Source organism: Neodiprion pinetum, chromosome 3 (genome assembly GCF_021155775.2).
Source record: "Neodiprion pinetum isolate iyNeoPine1 chromosome 3, iyNeoPine1.2, whole genome shotgun sequence".
NCBI classification, from domain to species: Eukaryota; Metazoa; Arthropoda; class Insecta; order Hymenoptera; family Diprionidae; genus Neodiprion; species Neodiprion pinetum.
In genome coordinates this window covers 30,697,359-30,719,297 of record NC_060234.1, presented here as the reverse complement: position 1 = coordinate 30,719,297, position 21,939 = coordinate 30,697,359, and the positions used below count along the sequence as shown (strand labels likewise).

The window sequence follows — 21,939 nt, the reverse complement described above, 5'->3', positions numbered from 1 at the left end:
GGTTGACAGTACAGGCTTTGTTACTATATTTCCGTTTCGAGTTGGCCCTAAACTAAAACGCTATTGGCCTACTAAAACGATGCACGTGATAGTCTAGTAACAATATTGATACAATCGACCCCTCCGCATTTGGCTGTGTTCCGTCAATAATGCCTAGTAGTGAAAACTTGGTCAGGACAATGAGAGTCAGTTAATTGTACCGTAGCGTCATATAAACTCGAAACTGATAGCGTCGGTGTGAGTCACTGGATTGAGTCGACGATGGGGTCGCGTACGGAGTCGCGAATGGTGCGGACGAGACGTCCGTCCCTTTTTCAGGTAGTGGCAGAACTGACGTTACGAGTTTCGCGATGGACTAAGAGCGACTCGCACTTCCGTTCATTGGAAAGAAGCGCATTCCTGACTGACGGATGAGTCTGCGCAATCCGCGCGTTGGAGTCGCACGGTGATTGTGATTTGCTTGACGGTTCTGGGTTGCAGTAAATTGGAAATTCATTATTGAAAGCCTTGGACTCGTCGCATAGAAATTATACACCTCGTTTAACCGTCGTGAAGTTTTTTTTTTTATCGTTCTAGAAGAACGGAAATTGAAACACCGTCTAAAGGGGTGCGGAAGAGTAACGCGAGTGCCGTCAAAATGTCGCTGGAAACAGCAACGTCGATACAGTGATCATTTTCTGTTTGGAGTAAAGGTAAGCGAGTGAGGACTACGACCATTTTTGAACCAACTTTAGTACCTGTCGCAAAACGTATAACTACACCTCATTTCTACAATTGAGTGTCTGCCGTCTTATATGTGTATTATTTTTTACACCTTTCTTCGATGTTCCTTGAATTCATTCCCTTATTTATGTCTTTAACATTATCAAGTATGCGAACTATGGCGCGTTTAATTAACATTGAGGTGATAATAAATATCTATCGATTCAATGTTTGTATTTATTTTCTCAGGTGTAATCAATCGTGCAGAATAAACGTGTATCCGAATTTTTATGGCGGTAAAAAGCCGAAGAGTTAACCACTTTCATATATGTACGTTCTATTATGCCCAAGCTCGCTATTCTCTAGCAAGCTGTGGAGATATTCCAGTAGAGAATCTTGAATAAAAAAGCTATTTACAGATCGACGGCTCGTCGCGTCAAATACGTATCTCACGAAATTTTTTAAAATTCTTACATTATTTTCCCTCTTATTTTTTTCACGGAACGAAGAATTTAATCGTTTCTGCTAGGAATTGATTATCGTGGATGCATTTCACGAAATTAATCATCATCGTCTTGTATTCAAGTTGTAATCCACGTATGCACATAATATTATCCCATTCTTATGTAATCGGTGTGTGATATAAAATAGATTTTATTTGAATTATTGTACTCAGCACACAAAGGCAATCAATAAATGACACGTTTAAAACTGATTCTGCTAAATACTTGAGGAGACCGTTATGCACCCAATAACATCTCAAATTTAACCTGTATAACATAAGCACATATCACTTCACATCTTTTCCAACATCAATTAAAACCATGTTTAATCTTCCTGCTAATTGCGAGAGATCTTTGTATATAATAGCTGGCAATGCATATGCATACTAAACTTAATCCGATTCATTTGTCTTTTGCATGGACTTAAAGCAGACAAAAAGCAAAAGTAACTGGTGCACTAAAATTTGACTAACCAAAATCCATTTTATCTTTCTCTTTCTAGTACTGCCCGTGTGAGTTCTTTGTTTCGGCTATGAATAGTGGATAAAATGCTAATCAATGCGATATTTATTTGACATCAGAAGTTTTGTTTATATCAGCCTTGGTAGTCATATATATCCCTTAAGCAGTGGTCAGGATACTTTGTCTTTACACTTGGTGATCCTGTGTCTAATTACATTACAGAAATTTACTATAATATTCAAACAACTTTTCTAATCTCATTAAGAGGGGATGGGGGGCTTTTTTCCCCACTGCCGACGCTTGCTTACATTGTTCACAAAGTTCCTATTTCTGCATGACAAAAATGTACATTGAAATATTGTGATAGTACACAAAGAAATGTGAAGAAGCTACGAAACACACAAAATCGAATTGTAGTAATTCCATGTTTTTGTGAATTTTTCAAAACAAATTTAAAGCAGAAATCATTTCTGTCGAGCTTGAATTATCGTCTCTTTAATTACTAATATCCATTACTAATGGTATGGCACCATAGAAACTAAGCCTTGTCATAAAAAGAAATCGAAAATATTATTTCACGCATCGGAGGAAGCTTGGGTTACAAATTGGGAAGGTGTTCTTAGTCGCATCGAATTTCAACATCCAATTATCCTTTAACTTCACGCATTGACATCACGCATAATAATCAATTTGCTGATTTAGCGTTGATAATGTCAGTCACGAAAATTATTTATAGAAAGACATCAAGAACCTGAACCAGCAACAAATTTGAGCAGGAAGATTAAACAAGCTACCTGTGTAGTATTGCTGCCAGAAGATATTAGCCAAGGTGGCATAGATCTTGTGAAGCTATGGCTACTGCTGCTAAGGGGCGAATTGGCCAAGTCCTTGCCTGGCAGATATCATCCAGATGGAACTTCTAGTAACTCGAAACAGTTTATTAGTATAAATTGAACACAAAATCACATTACACATATATTCTTTCAATACTGTGGAAGGTAAACCTTATACCTCTTTATTAGAACGAAAAGAAAAATATGTTTGTGGCATATATTTTGCAAGGCAGAAGTTAGCAAAGTTAACATAACGAAATATTCAAAAAAAATTTACCATTTTGTAGTTTTAGAATTGTTGATTTCGAGGAGTTAAGTTTCCATATATGGATATGTGTTGCTCCGTTATAGTTTCCTGAATTTAAGACATTCATAAAATCGCGAAATAACGATTTTTCCTAAAACCGTATCAATACATTAATGTTACGGACTTCAACCTTGTCACATTTCACAACACAAACACAAATTTTATTTCCTCAATTGTTCTGAACAATAATATAATTGAATATCCTTCCAATAAACCGATCAACAATATTAGGATTCTGAAGTTTGTTACATACAAACTTTTTCCTATGACACAATGTAATATATTGTAGATCATCGATAAATAAAAATTAAATATCTTATACACTATACCAGCATAAATTATACCATTTTAAATGTTCAAGATAATCTAATAGAAATTCAAATGTTGCAACAAATTTCACGTCAATTATTTATTGCAGTTCACATGATTGCAAAACTGTGCTTAATTTACAGTAAGGCTAAAGAAACAGTGTGATTTCAAATACATATACCTAAGTAAATAGTATTATATTTTTTTTAACGTTTGCGTCAATTTATCATTATACTAATTTCGAAAGCATATCGTCATGCAAACAGTCTAAATTCTCACCAAGTGTGTTTGTACAATATTACACCAATACCTCAAAATATTTCAATGATTCCTGTTGCGAGAGTCTCTCCTAGGTTGTGCCTAAAATTTTTGTCCCTCTTGGCATGGGGTGGATATTCAGTGGCCCCCTGCTTGGATAAATTCTCTCAAGTACATATGACTCTAGAAGTACCTAATAAGCCGAATAAATTGGACCAAAATATACTTGATATGAAATACTTATCGCAAACATTACGCGTAATATTTAATTGAAAGTTGATTGATGAATTCCAAATTCGTGATCAACAGTACTAACCTGACATATGCATTTAAGGTACCTGACGAATTGTGCAATTCCACAATAAAAACAATGGTCTCCACACGTCAGATGAGCAGTGTGGGAAGTAATAACAGTGGAAGTGCAGTCGGTGATGGCATTGGGGACACTGGGACAATTCGGAAGAATCAAGTGCAGACACAGCCGGGACAGTCATCTACAGCTCCGGTTGTAGAAAGCACTCCAGCTCCGAACACTCATTTCTTTGATCTACCCGTTGAGATTCAGGAGAAAGTACTTTGCTATCTGGACTTCAATACCATTGCCCACTTGCGTCCCGTAAGTTTGCATCGTGATATACAGATACAACACATTGTTCCACATTGCGAATATAACCAGAATCAGTTATGGAAACAATGTTATTGATGCTTGTAACGGCAAAAACAGAGTATTCGCCAACCTGATAAAAATACCAGAATCTAGGAATTATCATTTTGTAAAAGTAAAAATTGCGTTAGTCCATAAGTGTGCATCTGACGTAAGTACAATTATAATACCTTCGTCATTTTTCGCCAATACTGTCTCAAATTTAATCAACAGCTTATTTGATTCATTACTTCATTGACTTCTGAAACTTATAATTTATTATATACATTTTCAAAGTAGAAAATTTTTCTTACAGCCATTAAAAACTTTAACTTAACGCATCAATTGCATAATATCATTCGACTTGTGAACTTCTTGTTGTTTCAATAATTTTTACAGTTGAATCTAGCTTGTCAAAGTGCATTGCATTACTTGGACAACTTTTTGTTTTTATAGTTCGCATTCTCTGAAACTGTGTTCATTGAGGCACTATGTATTGAAAAATTCCATGATGTGTAGTAACAGCTGTTATTTCCAATTATTTTTCTCAGGTATGCCATCAGATGGATCGAGTGTGCGGGTCTATCCTCAGCTCAACTTTTCAACGTCTGCAAACACAAATGCTTTGTCGTTTTCAGGCAATTAAAGCACAAATGCCTAGACGTGAATCCGCTAGACGAAATCATCCACTGGCTTGCGAATCTGATATTATAGAAACCTTGCATATGCGACTTACTCTCCTACAGATGAGCTTTGGAAAGCACATAGAACGCAAACATTGTTGTTTCTTTGCAGGAGAGGTAATTAAATCATACAAGTCTCATCCCTTGCTAGTGGAGCATTAAAAATAATTATCAGTAACTTACGAACTGTATACTGGAAACACCTTGAAATCGTCAACCGGCTTGGAAGCCAATTGAAAATAATGATAACAAAATAATACGTTTGATTATTTGCTTCCTAGATTTTGGATGAGGTGTATCGTATTTTACATTACATCCGAGTTACTCCAAAGCTGGCTCGCCCTTACAAAGTGACTGATGAATTGTTTGACCTTAGTACAATGGCCATGGAGTACTTCAAAGAGCGCTTAGAGCCAACTCTCCCTGAAATACCGTACTTTGGAACTGACTTTCTTGATCTCGCAGGCACCTTTTCCTGTAAGTTATTTATTACAAATCAAAATGAACTTAAGAATTCAATTTCAATTTTGCCTGATACATATTTATTTGATATAATTACAGCTCCTAGTAATGTAAGCAAACCATTTATGTGCCTGGATTCTGCGCCTTTGAATGTTGGAGGTGGCAAAGGCGGTGGAAGTAGTGGGGGCGAAGGCTCGCCACCCCATTCTTCTGACGATCCTGGCTTGTTGGAGTCCAACGTCGCACCTCCGCAGTCTAATATGGTCTTGCGCAAACGCATTCGAAAAATTAAACAGGGAATGAAGCGATACAACAGCCAATTGACATTGATGCGCAGAGATTTACGCGGATGCAAAGCGAAGATAGCTGAGCAGCAAAAACAAATTTTAGAATATGCTAGCCGACTTGATGATAATGATAAGAAAAATGAAGAAACTTCACGGAAATTTAGCACTCTTCTACAGGTATAGTTATAAACATCAACTTTCAAATTTTTTTAATTTACAGGTGTAAGGCTGAATCTAGTGACCAGAGTTAGCACTCGATCGCGTTAAATTTCTTAAATATAGAAAATAACGCAGTTCATTTTTATTCTTATACTTGTACATATAAAAGTATCAGAGGTTCAAGGTATTTGACAAAATTTCGATTGTCAGACATCATCATCTTGCAAACCTTTGCTGATAGCAAAAGCTTTGTTATTGATTTACAATACTATCATAATCTGTTATTACGCATAGAAAATTGTGTTTTTATGTACCATATTTGTACAAGCACATGTCTTATACATAAAACAAAAAAACTAGATTTTAGTAGTTCCGAAAATCTGTTGATTGAAATTCAAATTTCAACTACAGAAATTCTTATATATCTTGTTACTTAATTATTTATTCATGTAACCAAGTTATCTGGAATGGGCTCCTTTTAAATATGCATGGCGCCTTGAATCGTGCTATGAAATGTTAAAAAGAACGATAATGTTTACAGATATTGAAATTTTATATCGTGTCATAACGATTTTTCTTTGTCTAGTTATTCTGTTTTGATTTCTGTTTTGGATAAATCATTTGAACGTCATTGCGTTTCACTAGTCATGATAGTTGCCTAAGCCTAACATTTCTCAGGACCATCATCTCTGTCACGTCAATATTCTACAGGAACTAAACAAATGCAAAACAGAGCTACAATATTGGCGTTCTAAATCACCGGCTATCCCGGCCTGTCTGGGATGCGGACAATCGATGCCGATCCCATCAGAGGATTTGCAGGCTCTGGCGAACCAAGGTGTCTTACCGGAAGCGTTGGGCGAAACCGTAGATTTTGTTCCAATAACAGAGGCTCGGAGCCCCTGCATAGAAATGATACCGGTTCTTCTGAGTCATCCAGCATCTGTAGAAATGGCACCACCAAAAGCACCAGCACCTTCTAGCTTGACTAAACGAAAATCTGCTGCTGATGATATGCCAAGCGATGCATATAAGAAGCCACGACGTTCGTCGAAATCTCGTCAAGCTAAACGCTCAAAAATCTAAATCAATTCTGACCACGGTACAAATATCTAACTAACATCTTGATCATGATGGATCTGTAACAATCAAAATTCTGTATACCGTTATGTGGCAATGAACTTAGACAAATCAAACTAATTAACAATATTCTTACTGAAATATCTTGGTCAACAGTTTCTTGGCTGTAGTTTTATAGATGGCTACTTCACATGATCAGCAATGAATATTAATTTCAGATTTGCCGGTATTTTTGTTATGCTTGTGTCGATCTTAAAGTGTAACGTGTCGTATTACCTGATGGAATAATACTATTCGTTGAATACTGTTAAAACATAATGTATACAGACTTTGTTCAGGTCCTCTTTAAGGATAAGAATATTGTTATTATTATTATCAAGGCACCCAATGAAAATAGAAGAATGTTAATAAAGGAAAGATGCCTGTTTGTTATTTCGAATTCTGATATTTGTACATCCGTAAATATCAAAAGTTACGAAGCATTCTTTTTTTAGTTGCGTCCATTACTTTACTAAAATCTTTTTTGACATTGAATTTAACGTTTAGTACCCTTTAAAAGAAACTGGTATTGATTGTATTACCATCTTATCACAGTTCGCAAATCTTCTATTTTCTTTGGCGACTTCACATGCACCAGTTTTTATCTGATTTTCAGTGATACATTTTTTGGTGAAGTCTAAAAAGAGCCTTTAATTCTAATAAGTTTTCTTAAACATTTAGGACAATACGGGGACGGCCATATGGAAAAAAATAATAGAGTCTTGTTGAAAACATACATGTATAATCATTTCTTCGAAAGTGAAGTATTTCTGGATTTTCTTTCTTGAACGATTTTCATGGTGGAACATACTGTTTGCATTAAAAGTTGTTTGAAAATTGTACAAAGAAATTAATTTCTGTTCAATTTGTTGTTTCACAAGCTAAATCCGATCATGAGCCATGTAATAAAATTCCGGGTGATGTGCCTTTGTCTGCTCATATTGTTTTACTAACAAACCTTATCTTAACAAGGAGCAAAACAAATTTGATGCAAAAATTGTCGTTACTTTATAGCCACCAAGGTTTGAGAATGTTTTTTCAATGCAATGATCAGTACCTGAGGGGTTGAGTGAGACTGATTAATACACCTACTTAAGGTCAAACAAACACTCATATCAGTCCATTATATGCTCCATCTCTTGCGGGAAATTTGGATTTCATCCATTTCAAAGCAGATAATTAGTAGAAAATGATTAATTTATACGATGAAAGAACATTGGTATAATCAAAGAATTGCAAGTTTTCTTTTCATTGCATATTGACAGAGCATCTAGAGTGTGATTTTAGAGACAACGACATGTGTGGATCACCGCTTTCAGTAATATACCTTCGAAATTTCAGTCAACATACCGACGGTTGCGTAGAATAACCGGCTATCTCGAGTCAGATTTGAAAAACCGGCTATCTCAAGTTAGGCTTCAAAAACCGGCTAATTCGAGGTTCGCTTGATAAACCGGCTACCTCAAATTAGGCTTGAATAACCGGCTATTTTGAGTAAAATTCAAAAACCGGCTATTTCGCGTTTAAATTTTTTTGGCCGTAAATTAAGTTGGTAGCACTGTCGGGTTGAATAAGAAATTCGTCAGCGCCTCACAAAATTCATACGAGCTCCGTTTTAATTTTATTAAACTTAATTTACGGTCAAAAAATTTCAAACGCGAAATAGCCGATTTTTGAACTTTACTCGAAATAGGCGTATATTCAAGCCTGACTCGAGATAGCCGGTTATTCTACGCAACCGTCGATATAGGACGTCTATAGCTGAAAATTCGGTTCAGCTGATAGGTACAGAGCTAGTTTGAAATTAAATTGATTTATTATGGTTCATATTAATTATTGTCGACGAATGATATCTAAGAGTTACTTAAGTACGATAATAATTTGTACGTACTGTTCTTTCCCCCCACTCATGTATTTATACATTGGACCAGATGGCGGCGAGATATAAGAGAATTGTATAAAATTAAAATATTTTATAGTACCGAATCTTATCCAATATAATACAACAGTCTCACAGTCTCAGTCATATGATCTGAGCAAATATCGCGAGATAGTGCTACACATTACTGCTAAATGCAATACTTTGATTAACCGCTTTTGGCTGCTAAGAATTTTGATTTTCCATAAACAGAGAACTTAATGCTCACTCAAATAGGTACGCCCCAAAAGTCGTTTCATACTTGGTAGTCATTTTTGCACATACTCTGAATGTACGTGAATATAGAACAGTTAATTATTTGTCCATTTTGCACTGATTACCAATGGTAATTTTCTCAAGAAAAAAAAAATGAATAAATAAAAATAATGTAGCTAGTAATTGTGAGTTAATATTATTACTGATCATTACAATAAGATAAATTGAATATTGATAATAATTAATAATGAATATACTTCGTATTTATATATGTATATATGCATATAATATTATACATAATTATGATGAAATGTATCATATTATATTTATATATATATATGTATATATATGTATGTATGTAAACAAATATAAAGAAAAGGCTATGGAGCATTTTAGTTTAAAGTCTAATGGAACAATAAGATATAATTAATAATTATTAATAGTAAAGTAACTATCAAAATATATAATTTTTTATCAATGTCAAATGAGAAATAAAACGAAAAGGTGAAAAAAAAAACTAAATTTAAAAGTGATGAAATCTTATTACTATATGTGATGCTTTATCGATTTAAATCGCGGGAAAGTGACCTTTATTCAGACAAAATTGACGTAGGGCGGTTTTGGCTAGAAAATGTGTGAATTTTATTTAATGTTTTGTAAAAAAGATCTCAGAGACCAGTAATGAATAATTACCTCATCAAGCAACGCTACGAGCTCAATAATTTATGGATTAAAATCAATTTATATATTGAAAATTTAATTATTTCACTTATTCACCTATTTTTCTTTCAACATTCAGACTAAACTTCCTGCGTTCTGTTTTACTCAAAGAGACTGGTGATTTTAGTTGAAAATTATCCTCATCATCAATTATATTATTTATATGTTATATAATAATTGAATTTTGAACACAACATTGTCATCCCAATTCCGATTTTATTGCTATAATCCGAAATGATGAATATTAGCATAATTCTATTGCAGGTGAATATTTTTGTGATCTCAAGTTATACGTTAATATACGAATTACCATTCAATCAAACTTTATCTTACTTGTATGATATTTCAATATATCTGTATTGATATATTATTTGAACACATTAATGAATAGTTTGTTATTTTATTTTTGGTGTTTCCTCAATGCTGGCTTCTGAATCCATTAAAGTAGCACCGTATGAAAAAAAATCTATATACATGTATATAGGTATATATATATATATACATGATAATATTGTACATACAAGTAGTGTGTTGAATGTATTTAAATTAAAGAATACAATAAATACACAATTAGCGTTAGAAGTTAGCAGGAATTTAGGTTGTGCTTACCAGAGAACACAGCAAAATGTTTTTCTTGAAATCAAGCGATTTCTCTTTTCATAAAAAGCTAACGAATTCATTTAAAAAAATCATTACCATATTTGTTAAACATGTAGAGTTGGATCACTATTGCTAATTGTCGTGGGTAAAGCAATAGCCGGCAAGCTCATTGACCAAAGTCATATTGACTAAGTAGAGAAGATATCAGAATTTTTAAATTCATTACTATTTGAGTGTATTACGCCACATTCGCCTGTGGAGGCAATTATAATTCCATCACATGAAAACACAATATCCCCACACGCAATACATATGTCACACAAGTTTACACCAAATTAAAAAAATTACTGTAAGAATAATATATAAATCGAATTTGAATTGAATAAAACAAAACGTGCTAGTTGCACAGCGAAACGAGAATGATAGCTGTGTTACTAAAAAAAAAAAAAAAAAAGTTATAATTATATTATCATATATTTGTTTTATGTGTATTAAAGCGAATGTAAATATATATATTAGATACATCACATAATAAATAATAATTTAACGTAATGCTGTTTTTAATCTTTTGTACATAATGCTTAGTTACCCAACGCAGGTAATACTTTTTTTAATTTCGAAATGTATGAATCTTGAAATTGTTAAAAAAAATGTATCTTATAAAATTGTACCAAATTGATATCCCTCGAAAATACCGTTCACGATTCGATTGATCCGGTGACGTCGATTTTATTACATATACTCCGTTTGAAATTATTTAAAAAATATTCATTTATCCATGATACGATCTGTTAGTTATTTCTCAAATTGTAGTGCAAACTTGGAAGCATTTTTAGATATATTACAAAATTTTTACCTTTTCTACGCCACGGAAAATTTATATCGCAAGGTTGCGAACCGAGTCCACGTTTGAATCTTGTACATCCTGCACCAGACAGGTCACAGGGTGGACGAAAATTTGTTTTGTCCTTTTCGTCTGCTACTCGAGCACGTGGTTATGTTTGACAGTTCGTAAAGTGAACAGTTGAACACACTGTGGCGCATATTGCGTTTTCGCGTTTATTCCCGATGAAAGCTGTTTCGTCAAGATGGCGCGTCGAAACGGTAACAAGAAGTGGTCAGCAGCGTTATGAGTATTAAAAAGCTAAGTTACCGTGTTTTTCGAAAAGATATCACGTCAGATTGTTAAAAAATATTGCAAATTTATTAAGTACCACATGATTTACGCCGACTTCTATCAACGTTCGACGAATTTTCAATCTGAGGTTATCGCGCCCAACATATAGCCGACTTTGCTTCATCGTTGAGTTAAGTGCGTATATGCAATACTTATCTTATCAACACGATGGCCGATCTACCGTACAAAGACGGATACGAACCCCGTAAGTATTCGTATTTGATAGTTCTCCTTGTCTTTTTGTTGTGTATGTTCTCTTCTTTTTCTATTGCAGTAATCCTAATAATCAACACTCGTGTCAAGGCTATTGACTACAGATTAGGTATCTTATTGACGTATCATAACGGGGCAAACCTATTTAGAGACAGGGATAAACTCAGTTTATTCATTTCCACGGTCACGTGTACGCATACTAATCTCAAAATTTGGTAATTTGGTTATTTTCCAGTTTTCCTTTGACTGTTTTTCGATTTTCTGTTTCACAAATATATCATAGAACACACGTACACGATTCTCTTATATGATCCAGTGATTACTGTTAACATAGTTTTGTTTCTTCTGACATTCTAAATCTCGTGAATCTTTGTTGCTGTAGAAGGAATGGCGATGCACAGCGGAGCAGGATCGGATGGAGATATGAAATTGGAGCCGTCTAGTCCTACCGAAAGATATACCTTTTCCCGATGCAGTAGCACTGGTTCCATCAATACTCCTTCGTCATCTGCACATAACACTGGTAAAAGAACATACTAAATTATACTTCTGTAATTTTATTTAAGACCAATTACTCCTCCAGGGTAATATGTTTGTTGAATCACTATATGAAACTTTTCAAACATACATACCGGTGAGTTTCACTGTAGAATCTATTTTATTGTTTTTCAGAAGATGAAGACAGTGACAATAAAAATTCTACAATCAGTTACAAAGAGCGTCGCAGAGAAGCTCATACTCAGGCAGAACAGAAACGAAGAGATGCCATAAAAAAGGGTTACGACTCTCTTCAAGACTTAGTTCCCACCTGTCAGCACACAGATTCATCTGGCTACAAATTGTCTAAGGCGACAGTTCTTCAAAAATCAATTGACTATATACAGTTTCTCTTGCAACAAAAGAAGAAACAGGAGGAGGAACGTAATGCTCTCCGAAAAGAGGTCGTAGCTCTAAGGATAATGCAAGCCAATTACGAACAGATCGTCAAGGCTCACCAGACCCAGCCTGGTCATGCTGAGGCACGCGTATCGGACGAAGCTAAATTCCAAGTGGTAATTATGTCTGGTTTTAATTGGTACATTTCTATAGTCTGATGCAAATACGGCGTAAATAATTCTAACAATTCACACTTAAGTGGAGTATTAGTAGTATTTGGCCAGGGCAAGTAACTATTGAAAGTCATTTTTAGATTTAAGTTGAAAAATAATAATTTTCGATAAATAGCGGGCAATCTTTGAGCTCATCTCACATTATAATTTGTATAGTTTCAGGCAATTATGGACCGCTTGTTTCAAACTTTTAGCAACGTTTCAGTAGCTAATTTTGCCGAATTATCAGCCTGTGTATTCAGCTGGTTGGAGGAACATTGTAAACCGCAGGTAAGATCTACATTTGTGCTCTGATATTAAAACTGAGAAAATGAAGCAGAGGGTAACAATCGAGTATTCATACACTTTGTCATTGCGTTGAAAACTAGAACGCGTAATCCACCCTATCACAGCAACGCTAGATTCACATTAATACCTAAGAAATCTCGATTTTATGACGCAGAGTCATTTTTATTGTGCACGGCTTAATTTTTGAATAACCCAGAATAAGATCGAGAATTGTGCATAATATGAATAACGAAATAAGTAATTAATTAAGTAATATTTTTTTACAGACGCTTAGGGAAGTTGTGATATCCGTTTTACAGCAGTTCAACAACCCTATCAGCTAGTCAATGGTATAAAATAACTTTAGATTATGTTTATGCTTCCAATTGTTGATCAACGATCTTGAAGTACTATTGCAATTCAGAAAACAAGCCATTCCAATGAACTTCTGTGATTGCCAATGGAAGCCTATTGAAAATTACCTCTCAGTTACCAGAGAACATATAAATATAAATATATATACAGTTGTACCGTTCACTTGTTCGCTCTCGAGCAATGGAACAAACTTTGTGATTCTAGCTCGTGTGATAAGTACCTAATATAATTGATCACCATTGGATATCAGATTGTGAATAACTCCATAAACAACCTGCAATTACTATGCATATACATTGCTGTATTATATTGTCTTTTACTATATTGTACATAAAATGATATACATATATATTTTGCTTCAACTGACGCGACTTAATTGATAATTTGACGTTTTTATTATCCGAAAAGAATTTACGTTGCTAAATATCAAGTTGGAAATCTGTTTGCTGTAAAAATCAGTATAAATATTCCAATTTCTTGAGGATGATATTACGATTTTACTATTCTTATGGGAAAAAGTTTTGTGTATGCCACAGGTGTACAGGAGCATTATCTCTATTTGAATTTATGAATAAGTTTGCGCGCGCATCGTTGATGTCGATCAACATTAAAATCCGTAAACAAAGTTCACGCCGAAAGTAGAAAATAGAGATGCATAGTCATCCAAAGAACGCAATTATTTTGTTTTTATTGTAAAGCAATTGCAAAGAATTTTAGTTGCCAATTAATAATAATTTAAATGTACAGTGATTTCAGGGCAGCGCATTTTACAGCGTTGTACGTTCATAGATAATTTTACACATTTTCAGAGGTTTTTCTTTTATTATTACAAACTATAAACCGTTATGTATGTACCCACGTTGTATACATGTTTATCTACATGGAATAGCTGTGCTATTCTTGGTTTCAATCAACAATAAAAATATTTACATTGAAATATAATGCTTCTGACGTTTATTACTCTCGGGTTATACGCAGATTTTTATTACAGAAACAATCGATTTTACCCATCACGATATAACGTGTAAGTGGCCGTTTTCACCTCGAGTATCGCTCAAACGACATGATTAATTGATGCCCCATATACATTTGAGCCCCTACACTACCACCTTGTTACCATTCGCTACTGGTTCAAGTGTTGTGAGTTATGATTTTGCCATGAATGAATCATGAAACGCGTCACTCGCGATGTTTAGGTATTCCGCCCACGGCTGACCAAAACACCGTTTCTGCCACTGCGTTTCTGTTCTCATATCAAAGCCGCAAATGCATGTAGTTGTAATGAGGAATAAGTAATAACGACTTCAGTCGCCTTTCCCATAATCCAGTCACTGTGAAAAGTAAGATTTCATTATTTTGTTGACAGCAACTCAAGCATGTACTTTTAATTACACTAATTACACTTCTGAGTGCGAAATAATGGTTTTCTTAGATTTTTAACCGATTCGAATATATATTTTATACAATTAAAAATTCAACTAATTTACAACAGGCCTTCTTTTTCTCACTTATATTTCTTTCGAGCTGAACAAAGACTGTGACGAATAACTAATAGTTGTCACGTTCACACGTAAAAAAAATTGACTTCCATCCAACAAGGTTACATTTTTTTGTTCGTCTACAGCTAGACATTGCACGCAACATGAATTTACAGTGCTCATCTTTTCGCATAACCGCGTAAATTCACCGATGATTACTTGTTGGTCCAACAGAATCCTGAATATTTATTTGCAATCGACACATGACGCGTGGAAATTTAGTGTATAAAATGAATTTACCACCATTCAGAGACCAATTATTTTTAATATTATACATAAATCAGAAACGGGAATGAAGGTGTTGCAAAAAAGGTAGGAATGCATGTTATGTACTTTTTATTTCCTTGATGTTAATAAAATGTTTTGTTTACTTACTATTGTTATGCTGACATTTTCCAATTCTTATTTCGCTTGAATGAATGTGATTTCAGCTGTCACGCATATTTCTCCATCAAGTATATATTGAAACTTTCACGTTCTACGTAATCGTCTCATTATTTATTATAATAAAAGCAAACTCCTCGTCGCAAGTGCAACGGTAATATGGTGTAAGAAATTGAAATCTGCATGATTCTTTCGTTAACGATACTTCAATCTAAAATCGAAGTGCATTGCATATTGGCACTTTGTATATGGACATAATGCACCGTATATTTACTACATAACATTGATAGATCATATTGTAGTATAAGACTGTGTAATTCACATGTCGGGCCCAAATCAATCCACCAAATGGAAGTTCATGAGTAGAAAAGAAATTAAACCAAACGCCAGGTATTACAATCAGACACCAATATAATCAACTTGAGTGAAAAAGAAGAACCGTCTGATTAAAGTACAAGTAATTGTTACTGCGTGGATAAACCAAGTTTCGCGACGTGCGTCTGAAGCGTGTTAATGTGGCAATACCTTTGCTCTCGCAGGGTACAATAATCAATATACGTATAATCGGAAATAATTTGCAAAATTGACGAATCTTACAATATTGAATCGGAAATTCTCACGAGTACTTTGATTGCAACAGTGGTTATAGTTAATTTGGATTGCCTGACAAAAATTAGACTCTTTAGAACGTGCCGTGAGTCACCTCGTTATTTTCCCGAGAGTCAGAAAACCTATAACAACATATTTATGATATTAGATTGACCGTATTTCCTTGTTTATTTAAATCCACAAATATCCCGTGTCGCATATAATCATTACGCCACGAACAGTTGGCGTCGGTTTTCATAGATTTATTTTACATCTACAGAGAAGAAGCCCACCGCAGCTGCACATCCAATATCCGGTTGAGATGCTTCATCGATCGACTAACATACGTATACGCAATTATTATACATACTCGTCGCACTGTAATTGAGACTCCGCGGAGGCAACAAGTTTAGGGTCTATTCAAAGCACTCCGCTCGACGTCGAACGCAAATCAAAATTATCTCTGATTAATTTCAACCAGTGGAAACACGAGTATCGCCCCTTTAATTTATTACACTCGGAATCGGTGAAACTGCGGGGATATTCTAGCTAGACTTTTTCAGACTCCGTCGGCATGCTCTCCCCCTGGGTGATGTCGTTCAGCGGTATCGTGTCGAGACGCGGCCTGCAGGTTCCACCCGAACCTTGCATGGGGCTTCGAGGACTTCCTCTTCGTCGCTTCGAGCGTTCACCCCTACGGCAGCACAAATCCCTGAAGACACAGGCGTAGCAGGCGAGTAACGCCGTCATCAGAACACCTCCGACCGCGAGGGTCACCACGAGTAAAATCGAGGCCTCGTCGTCCATTTCTCTGATCCCTCTACGTACGAGTCTTCACCTTTCCGAATCTGCAACAGACAATTGTTCGATATCACATTTCACCCGCTGTCTTCGCTTACCTACAATGAGACAGGCATGAACAAATCTGTTCGTTTTTCTTTTTACTTATTGACTTTTTTTTTTTTTCGTATCAATTTGTTATTATGTAAACGTAATTAATTTAATCTACATTTCTTATGCAAAGATACCCGCGTCGGAGTTCTTCAAGTTTTTATTGCAAAAGCAGCGAGCTGAATAGATGAATGCTCGCTCATTTGAATTTTAATAAGGAAATTCTAAATCCTATTTGCAATGTTCGGGTATTTGAAAGCTGTCTGATCGAACCTCCAAGAGACCGTAAGCGGCTCAGAATTTGAGAGTAACCAAATCCTAGAGTACGATATTACGATTCCGTCTACGGAGTTCGCGGTACGCGGTAGATGGAACATTGTACGTTATAAATGGTAGGAAAGAAGGGGTTGGCAACGTGGGTCTTGAAACAATCGCGGGAAATTAATCAGCTTTTGTACTAATGCTTTGACACTCGGCAGGATACTACCACTTGAAATAACACGTTTGTGGACGCTCTATAATTACGTTGCGAGTTACAGAGATAACTGACGCCTCGAAACTCGGCGGTCACGGTTTTCGCCATTATACAACTAAGAGTGGATAGATGTACAGCTTCCGTCTGAAGCTATGAGCCGAATGTTTGCCTTTAGATTAAATATTTCATTCTGAAAGATAAATAGGTAAATGTCCGTCATGCCGAATGAATGATTTCTTTGTATTCAATCTAAACAGTGCGTAATTTCTTAACGGTATAATATTGGTCAACGTATTTATAGAATAGTTTATACGTAAAATTGAGTCAGGTGAAACTTTTATTCCGGGACATTAACAGAAACCGTATATATTCTCATGGCATATTTCTCTTAAGTGAAGGAAAAAGAAATCTTTCGTTTCTAAGGCCTAACGAATGAATTATAGTTACCGATAATTTTGCATTAATACTAAAACAAAACGAATAAGAAGCTACATTTCGTCTAATAATTTCTCTACCGGATTGCAGAAACTGATACACTAATCCCGCATCTTTGTACGAACGAACACTCGTTCTTTGATTACCTGAGACAGATATTTTTGAAATAAACATCGGACTTACCTATTTGCTCATAAATAGTAATATGTTAGTCTCGGTACAACGGATGGTATATAAATCTCATATGACGTCAATAAGACCTTACGTATAACCAGTGCGCGTATATTATAAGTAGAACATTGAATTTCATTTTCCGTGCATGCGGATGTTGTTAATGAAGCTGTTAAAATATTGAGGTGGCACGAGACATAAGACCTCGAAAAATATTTATTTTACTATCGGTAAAAAACTGAGAGTAAGTAAAACGTATGATCGATAGCGTTTGCAAAATCCATAAAATCGAACTTTTTTTTTGATGCAGTATTTGCGCGGCAGCTTTACCGAAAGTGCTTATTCGCATTTTACGTGACAATTTTTCTTTCCTTCACCTATACACATAAACGTTCAACGCGTCGCGTGACAAGCTTAGAAAACTTCTGTCCTTGTGAAAAATATCTAAATCTGACAGGGTAGAAGGGTAGATAAATCAAGCTTTCAGTGAAATTGAGATGAAATGCCCAAGGAATACTACATCATACGTTGACTCTATGCTTGAGGTGTGCTAGCTTCACCTGAAAATGGCTTTACTTCCGAACTTCCCACTTTTGCGAAGGCACGTGGCACAATAGATTAGCGCACAATAGCTTCGGCGGAGTTACATCGTTTTCACAAACGAAAATCTTTCGGCGCTGATCGTGTTGCCTAATTACTTCCCATTGCCACAGTTCCCCCTTTCTAACGCACAAATGACTCCCCCTTTATCTTCTTTTGGAAGAGCTTTATCACAATTAGGAATAATTGTTGGTGTCGTTAACTTGTGAGAAACTTTGCAATCGCATCATTAATGCATTTTACGGGAATTAGTTCCATGCGTACATCGAAATAATGCATCGTCTATTTTGGAAAATGCCCAGTCAAACGATTCCTACTGAGTGCAATTTAGTGTCTAATCTTCTGCTCACACAAAACGTAAAAAAATACGGAACCGTTTCGTTCAAATTGGAACCGTTTAAATAGCAGAAGCTATACATAGTTTACAAATAATTCGCTTCCAAAATAAGGTAACAGTACTTTTGAGGTCGATATTACAACTTCATATTATAGAATAAAAAAAATGATACATCGAAGAATGGCTGAGACACAAAGACTGCACATTTTTTGAGCTACTATATATAGATAATCAAGCTTTTCCAGTTGATCTGGGTTGTTATAAAGATTGATGTGCGTCGTATACGAATGGATGCTCATGTCACGAGTTTTAGCCAGTTACCCATTTCTGCAATAATTAATCGATTATACTGTAGGAAAATGATCGGGCCGACCTTGCCGATTTAGTTAAGCATAATAGACACGTTATTTCACCCTTATACACGTCTTGATGCCAACCACGTTCCTGACAGATGATCGAACATTGCCGTAACATAAATACAAGAATATGAGAACTAATTCTCACCAATTTTCTCGCTTATAAGCGTGGTTAAACTTAATGTACAACAGTCGGTGCGTAGTGGTAGACTAACAAAAATGTATCTCATAGTCTGCGATCGGGGTGTTTTTCTGATAATTTGCATCTCGTATCATCGTATGACTGAAAAAGCAAATCGGTTATAGCCGGACAAGTTGATTCAGCTCAATTGCACTGTGCAACTAGTTGAAAATATGGTTTCGGCCTATTTACAATGCACTATTTGCGAACTGCAATTTACCGTTATTCGCGTGTCATGCTGGTGACGTACCGCAGTCTTCTGGCGCCTCTTGGATTGTATAATCACCATTATTCGCGTTCAACGTAGCGCTCCTGCGCTTGGAAATCGCAGCAATCGTGAAATGCAGGTATAACAATGATCGCCGGAAACAATTGGAACCGCTGGCGCAAGCGTAACGGTGCAAGGACTGATAGGGAGAAAATCCGGTGGAAACGACGCAATGCCCGTCCTTCAAATTACCGCGGATATAACAGTGAGAGGATTTCACCGTCTTTTCATAGCTTTGGAAATAGTGATTCTTTGTATCTGCAACGCAGGTTTAAATCAAGCCCAGCGTTAAAACCAAATAAAGATTAGAATCTGAGTCGCGTTTTTTATTCCGTGTTTCCTTCTCCTCCTCGATCCTTGAGAGTTGCAGTTACTTACGACTGTTTCCGTTCCACGTTCCCATTTTACGATTTTCTTGGTTTACATCAGCCGTATAAAGAGATATCTCTCATGTAATCCGTGAGCGTAATTCGTTTTTTATTGCAGCAGACTGACAGTGCTTAACGGCTATTGTATTATTTTGCGCGGTGAACTTGTACGAGTTCACCTAGTTCTCTGTCACTATGTGAGAATGTTGCAAGGCGCGCGGGATAGATTTTGTAAAAGGATCGAATTATTATTAGCGTTATGAAAATTCGCGTCACATGAAAGCAAAAAGCGTTGTTTTCTTTGCTGTGAGGCTATAATATTCTAAGTTATGAGTTTATGGTTTGAATTGGTCGAACTTCGCACGAATCGATCCGAGCAATTTCTTAAAGGGGACAAGGCATTGTAAAACTACCGTGAAAAGTAACATATATGTTACATTGCGCGAAAGTAAATTACATTAATGGAAGTGGCGGAAATTATATGAAATTTTAATGGGTTGTTTGCAAACGTCATATCCATTTGTTATGGTTATATTAGTTTAAATCAGACCAGGCTATTATATTACCGATTGCATCGATCATATTTTTCACGCGTTAATCTGTCCGGAATTTATATCTTTCTCAGAATAAAATACGTGGTATGGTTAGAGCGCCCTTTGCAAGCTTCTTTTCAATAGCTGCTATGCCTTGGTAAAAGCAAACTTGTGTCGTCGCACTGTTGGCGACCGAAAGTATTTTCTGGGAAGAAAGCTTTCATCACTAAACCATAAAACCTTACCACATCACTACAGAGCTTACCTCGCGTAGCACATCTCCTACGGACTTGATATTTTTTTCTCTCTCACTTGTACTCAACGAGTATTTCTAACGCAGGTGTGTTTTGTTTTTTTTTCTTCTTTTTTAGTTTCAATATATTGATACAGTTTCTTCGTTCCGAGAAATCATCCATGTCACAGCTTATTGTGAGGTATGGAAATAACGGCGTTCCTCGTTTCTTCCGAGTCAAGAGTCGATCGAAGTGTGGGCTTTAAGGGCAATCAATTTTTGAAGCTTTCTCGCACCTTCTTCACAGCTAGTACCGGAAGATTCGAGCCGTTTCTGAGGGGAGCTTTCGAGGAGATGGTCGCCGGTGGGTAAAAAGATCTGAAAAGCAGAGGTTGCGTAGGTTCGACGAGGATTTTGCGGGCCAATCTAAATCTGTAGATAGTACTTTATCGCCAAGGTCTTCGCGGGTGACTGCCGAGTAAGGCGGCAGAAACGATTCGGCAGTAAGTTGGACCCAAGCTACGACGGTTGCGATGTCGCTAATAAACCTGCGAAAATTTCGACCGCAGTTTATCGACGGCTCGAGATTTATTCGATTCATTTAATTCGCTAAATCCGCGAGCTAAACGACACCGTATAGCGTTAATCTCGTCAGTCAAATTATCCGGACTTCGATGATTTTGTACCAAACTCGTCTATCTACGTACTCGAACGCGCGCGGTCTAATTGCCTCTCGGTATAATTGTTAATTTGGTTAAGGGGTTGAAGTCGTTTTATTTCGAGTAAAGTTGCTAGAGATAATCAATCAGCTTGCTTTTCATTGTGATGAACTGTTTTTTCTTTCTCCTTACATGTGAATCCAAGTTCAATTTTGAAAGTAATTTATTTACCAGGCAGTTTGAAGTAGAAGTTTGAGCAGGTACTATGATATAGTTTTTTTTTTTTTTGTAAATTAATTTTTTGGGTGCTGACCTACGTTTGATTCATTTTTAGCGATAATGTATTGCTACCAAGGATCTTCCGACTTATGTTCTATAATTTTGGTTGGTTAAATGAGGAATTCATATAGTTTGTTATAATATGTCCAAAAATCACTCAAAAAGATTCATAACTGACTTTTACAGGTTGTAGCGAATGACAGATGTTAAGCCAACAATAAGAATTTCCCACAAAACACGTAATATTGCAGAAATATTGTTTGAACGTTACAACGCGCAATATTGCAAAAGTTGATGGGCCAGAGACACATCGTGTCAATAT

The 21,939-nt window shown here is 35.8% G+C and overlaps 2 protein-coding genes and 2 long non-coding RNA genes across 10 annotated transcripts; 2 read left to right on the top strand and 2 right to left on the bottom strand.

Moving 5' to 3' along the window:
• Positions 1–410: 410 nt before the first annotated feature.
• Positions 411–10,699, top strand: dmpd (F-box protein dmpd). Of its 4 annotated transcripts, none has more exons than XM_046615896.2 (7): positions 411–692; positions 2,404–2,589; positions 3,709–3,990; positions 4,569–4,817; positions 4,982–5,177; positions 5,262–5,626; positions 6,287–10,699. In XM_046615896.2, the coding sequence occupies exons 2-7, from the start codon at positions 2,578–2,580 to the stop codon at positions 6,692–6,694; spliced, it is 1,512 nt and encodes a 503-aa protein (XP_046471852.1). In that variant the 5' UTR covers positions 411–692; positions 2,404–2,577; the 3' UTR covers positions 6,695–10,699. The 4 variants fall into 4 exon arrangements, with proteins under 4 accessions (XP_046471852.1, XP_046471854.1, XP_046471855.1 ...); XM_046615898.2 differs by having other exon boundaries at positions 2,404–2,665; XM_046615897.2 differs by having other exon boundaries at positions 412–692; positions 6,320–10,699.
• On the bottom strand, positions 3,227–4,686 carry LOC138190549 (uncharacterized). The gene is made up of 3 exons (XR_011176583.1): positions 4,209–4,686; positions 3,691–4,111; positions 3,227–3,567 (listed from the first exon to the last, which is right to left on the bottom strand). It is a non-coding gene; the product is annotated as an uncharacterized lncRNA (long non-coding RNA).
• Positions 10,700–11,250: 551 nt separating the features above from the next.
• Positions 11,251–13,566, top strand: bigmax (helix-loop-helix-leucine zipper transcription factor bigmax). Of its 4 annotated transcripts, XM_046616393.2 has the most exons (6): positions 11,252–11,563; positions 11,662–11,680; positions 11,954–12,094; positions 12,244–12,623; positions 12,837–12,950; positions 13,235–13,566. In XM_046616393.2, the coding sequence occupies exons 3-6, from the start codon at positions 11,959–11,961 to the stop codon at positions 13,289–13,291; spliced, it is 687 nt and encodes a 228-aa protein (XP_046472349.1). In that variant the 5' UTR covers positions 11,252–11,563; positions 11,662–11,680; positions 11,954–11,958; the 3' UTR covers positions 13,292–13,566. The 4 variants fall into 4 exon arrangements, with proteins under 4 accessions (XP_046472347.1, XP_046472349.1, XP_046472345.1 ...); XM_046616391.2 differs by lacking the exon at positions 11,662–11,680 and having other exon boundaries at positions 11,251–11,563; positions 12,247–12,623; XM_046616389.2 differs by lacking the exon at positions 11,662–11,680 and having other exon boundaries at positions 11,253–11,563.
• LOC124214217 (uncharacterized) lies at positions 12,456–16,382 on the bottom strand. The gene is made up of 2 exons (XR_006882099.2): positions 15,236–16,382; positions 12,456–14,653 (listed from the first exon to the last, which is right to left on the bottom strand). It is a non-coding gene; the product is annotated as an uncharacterized lncRNA (long non-coding RNA).
• Between the last annotated feature and the right edge of the window lie 5,557 nt (positions 16,383–21,939).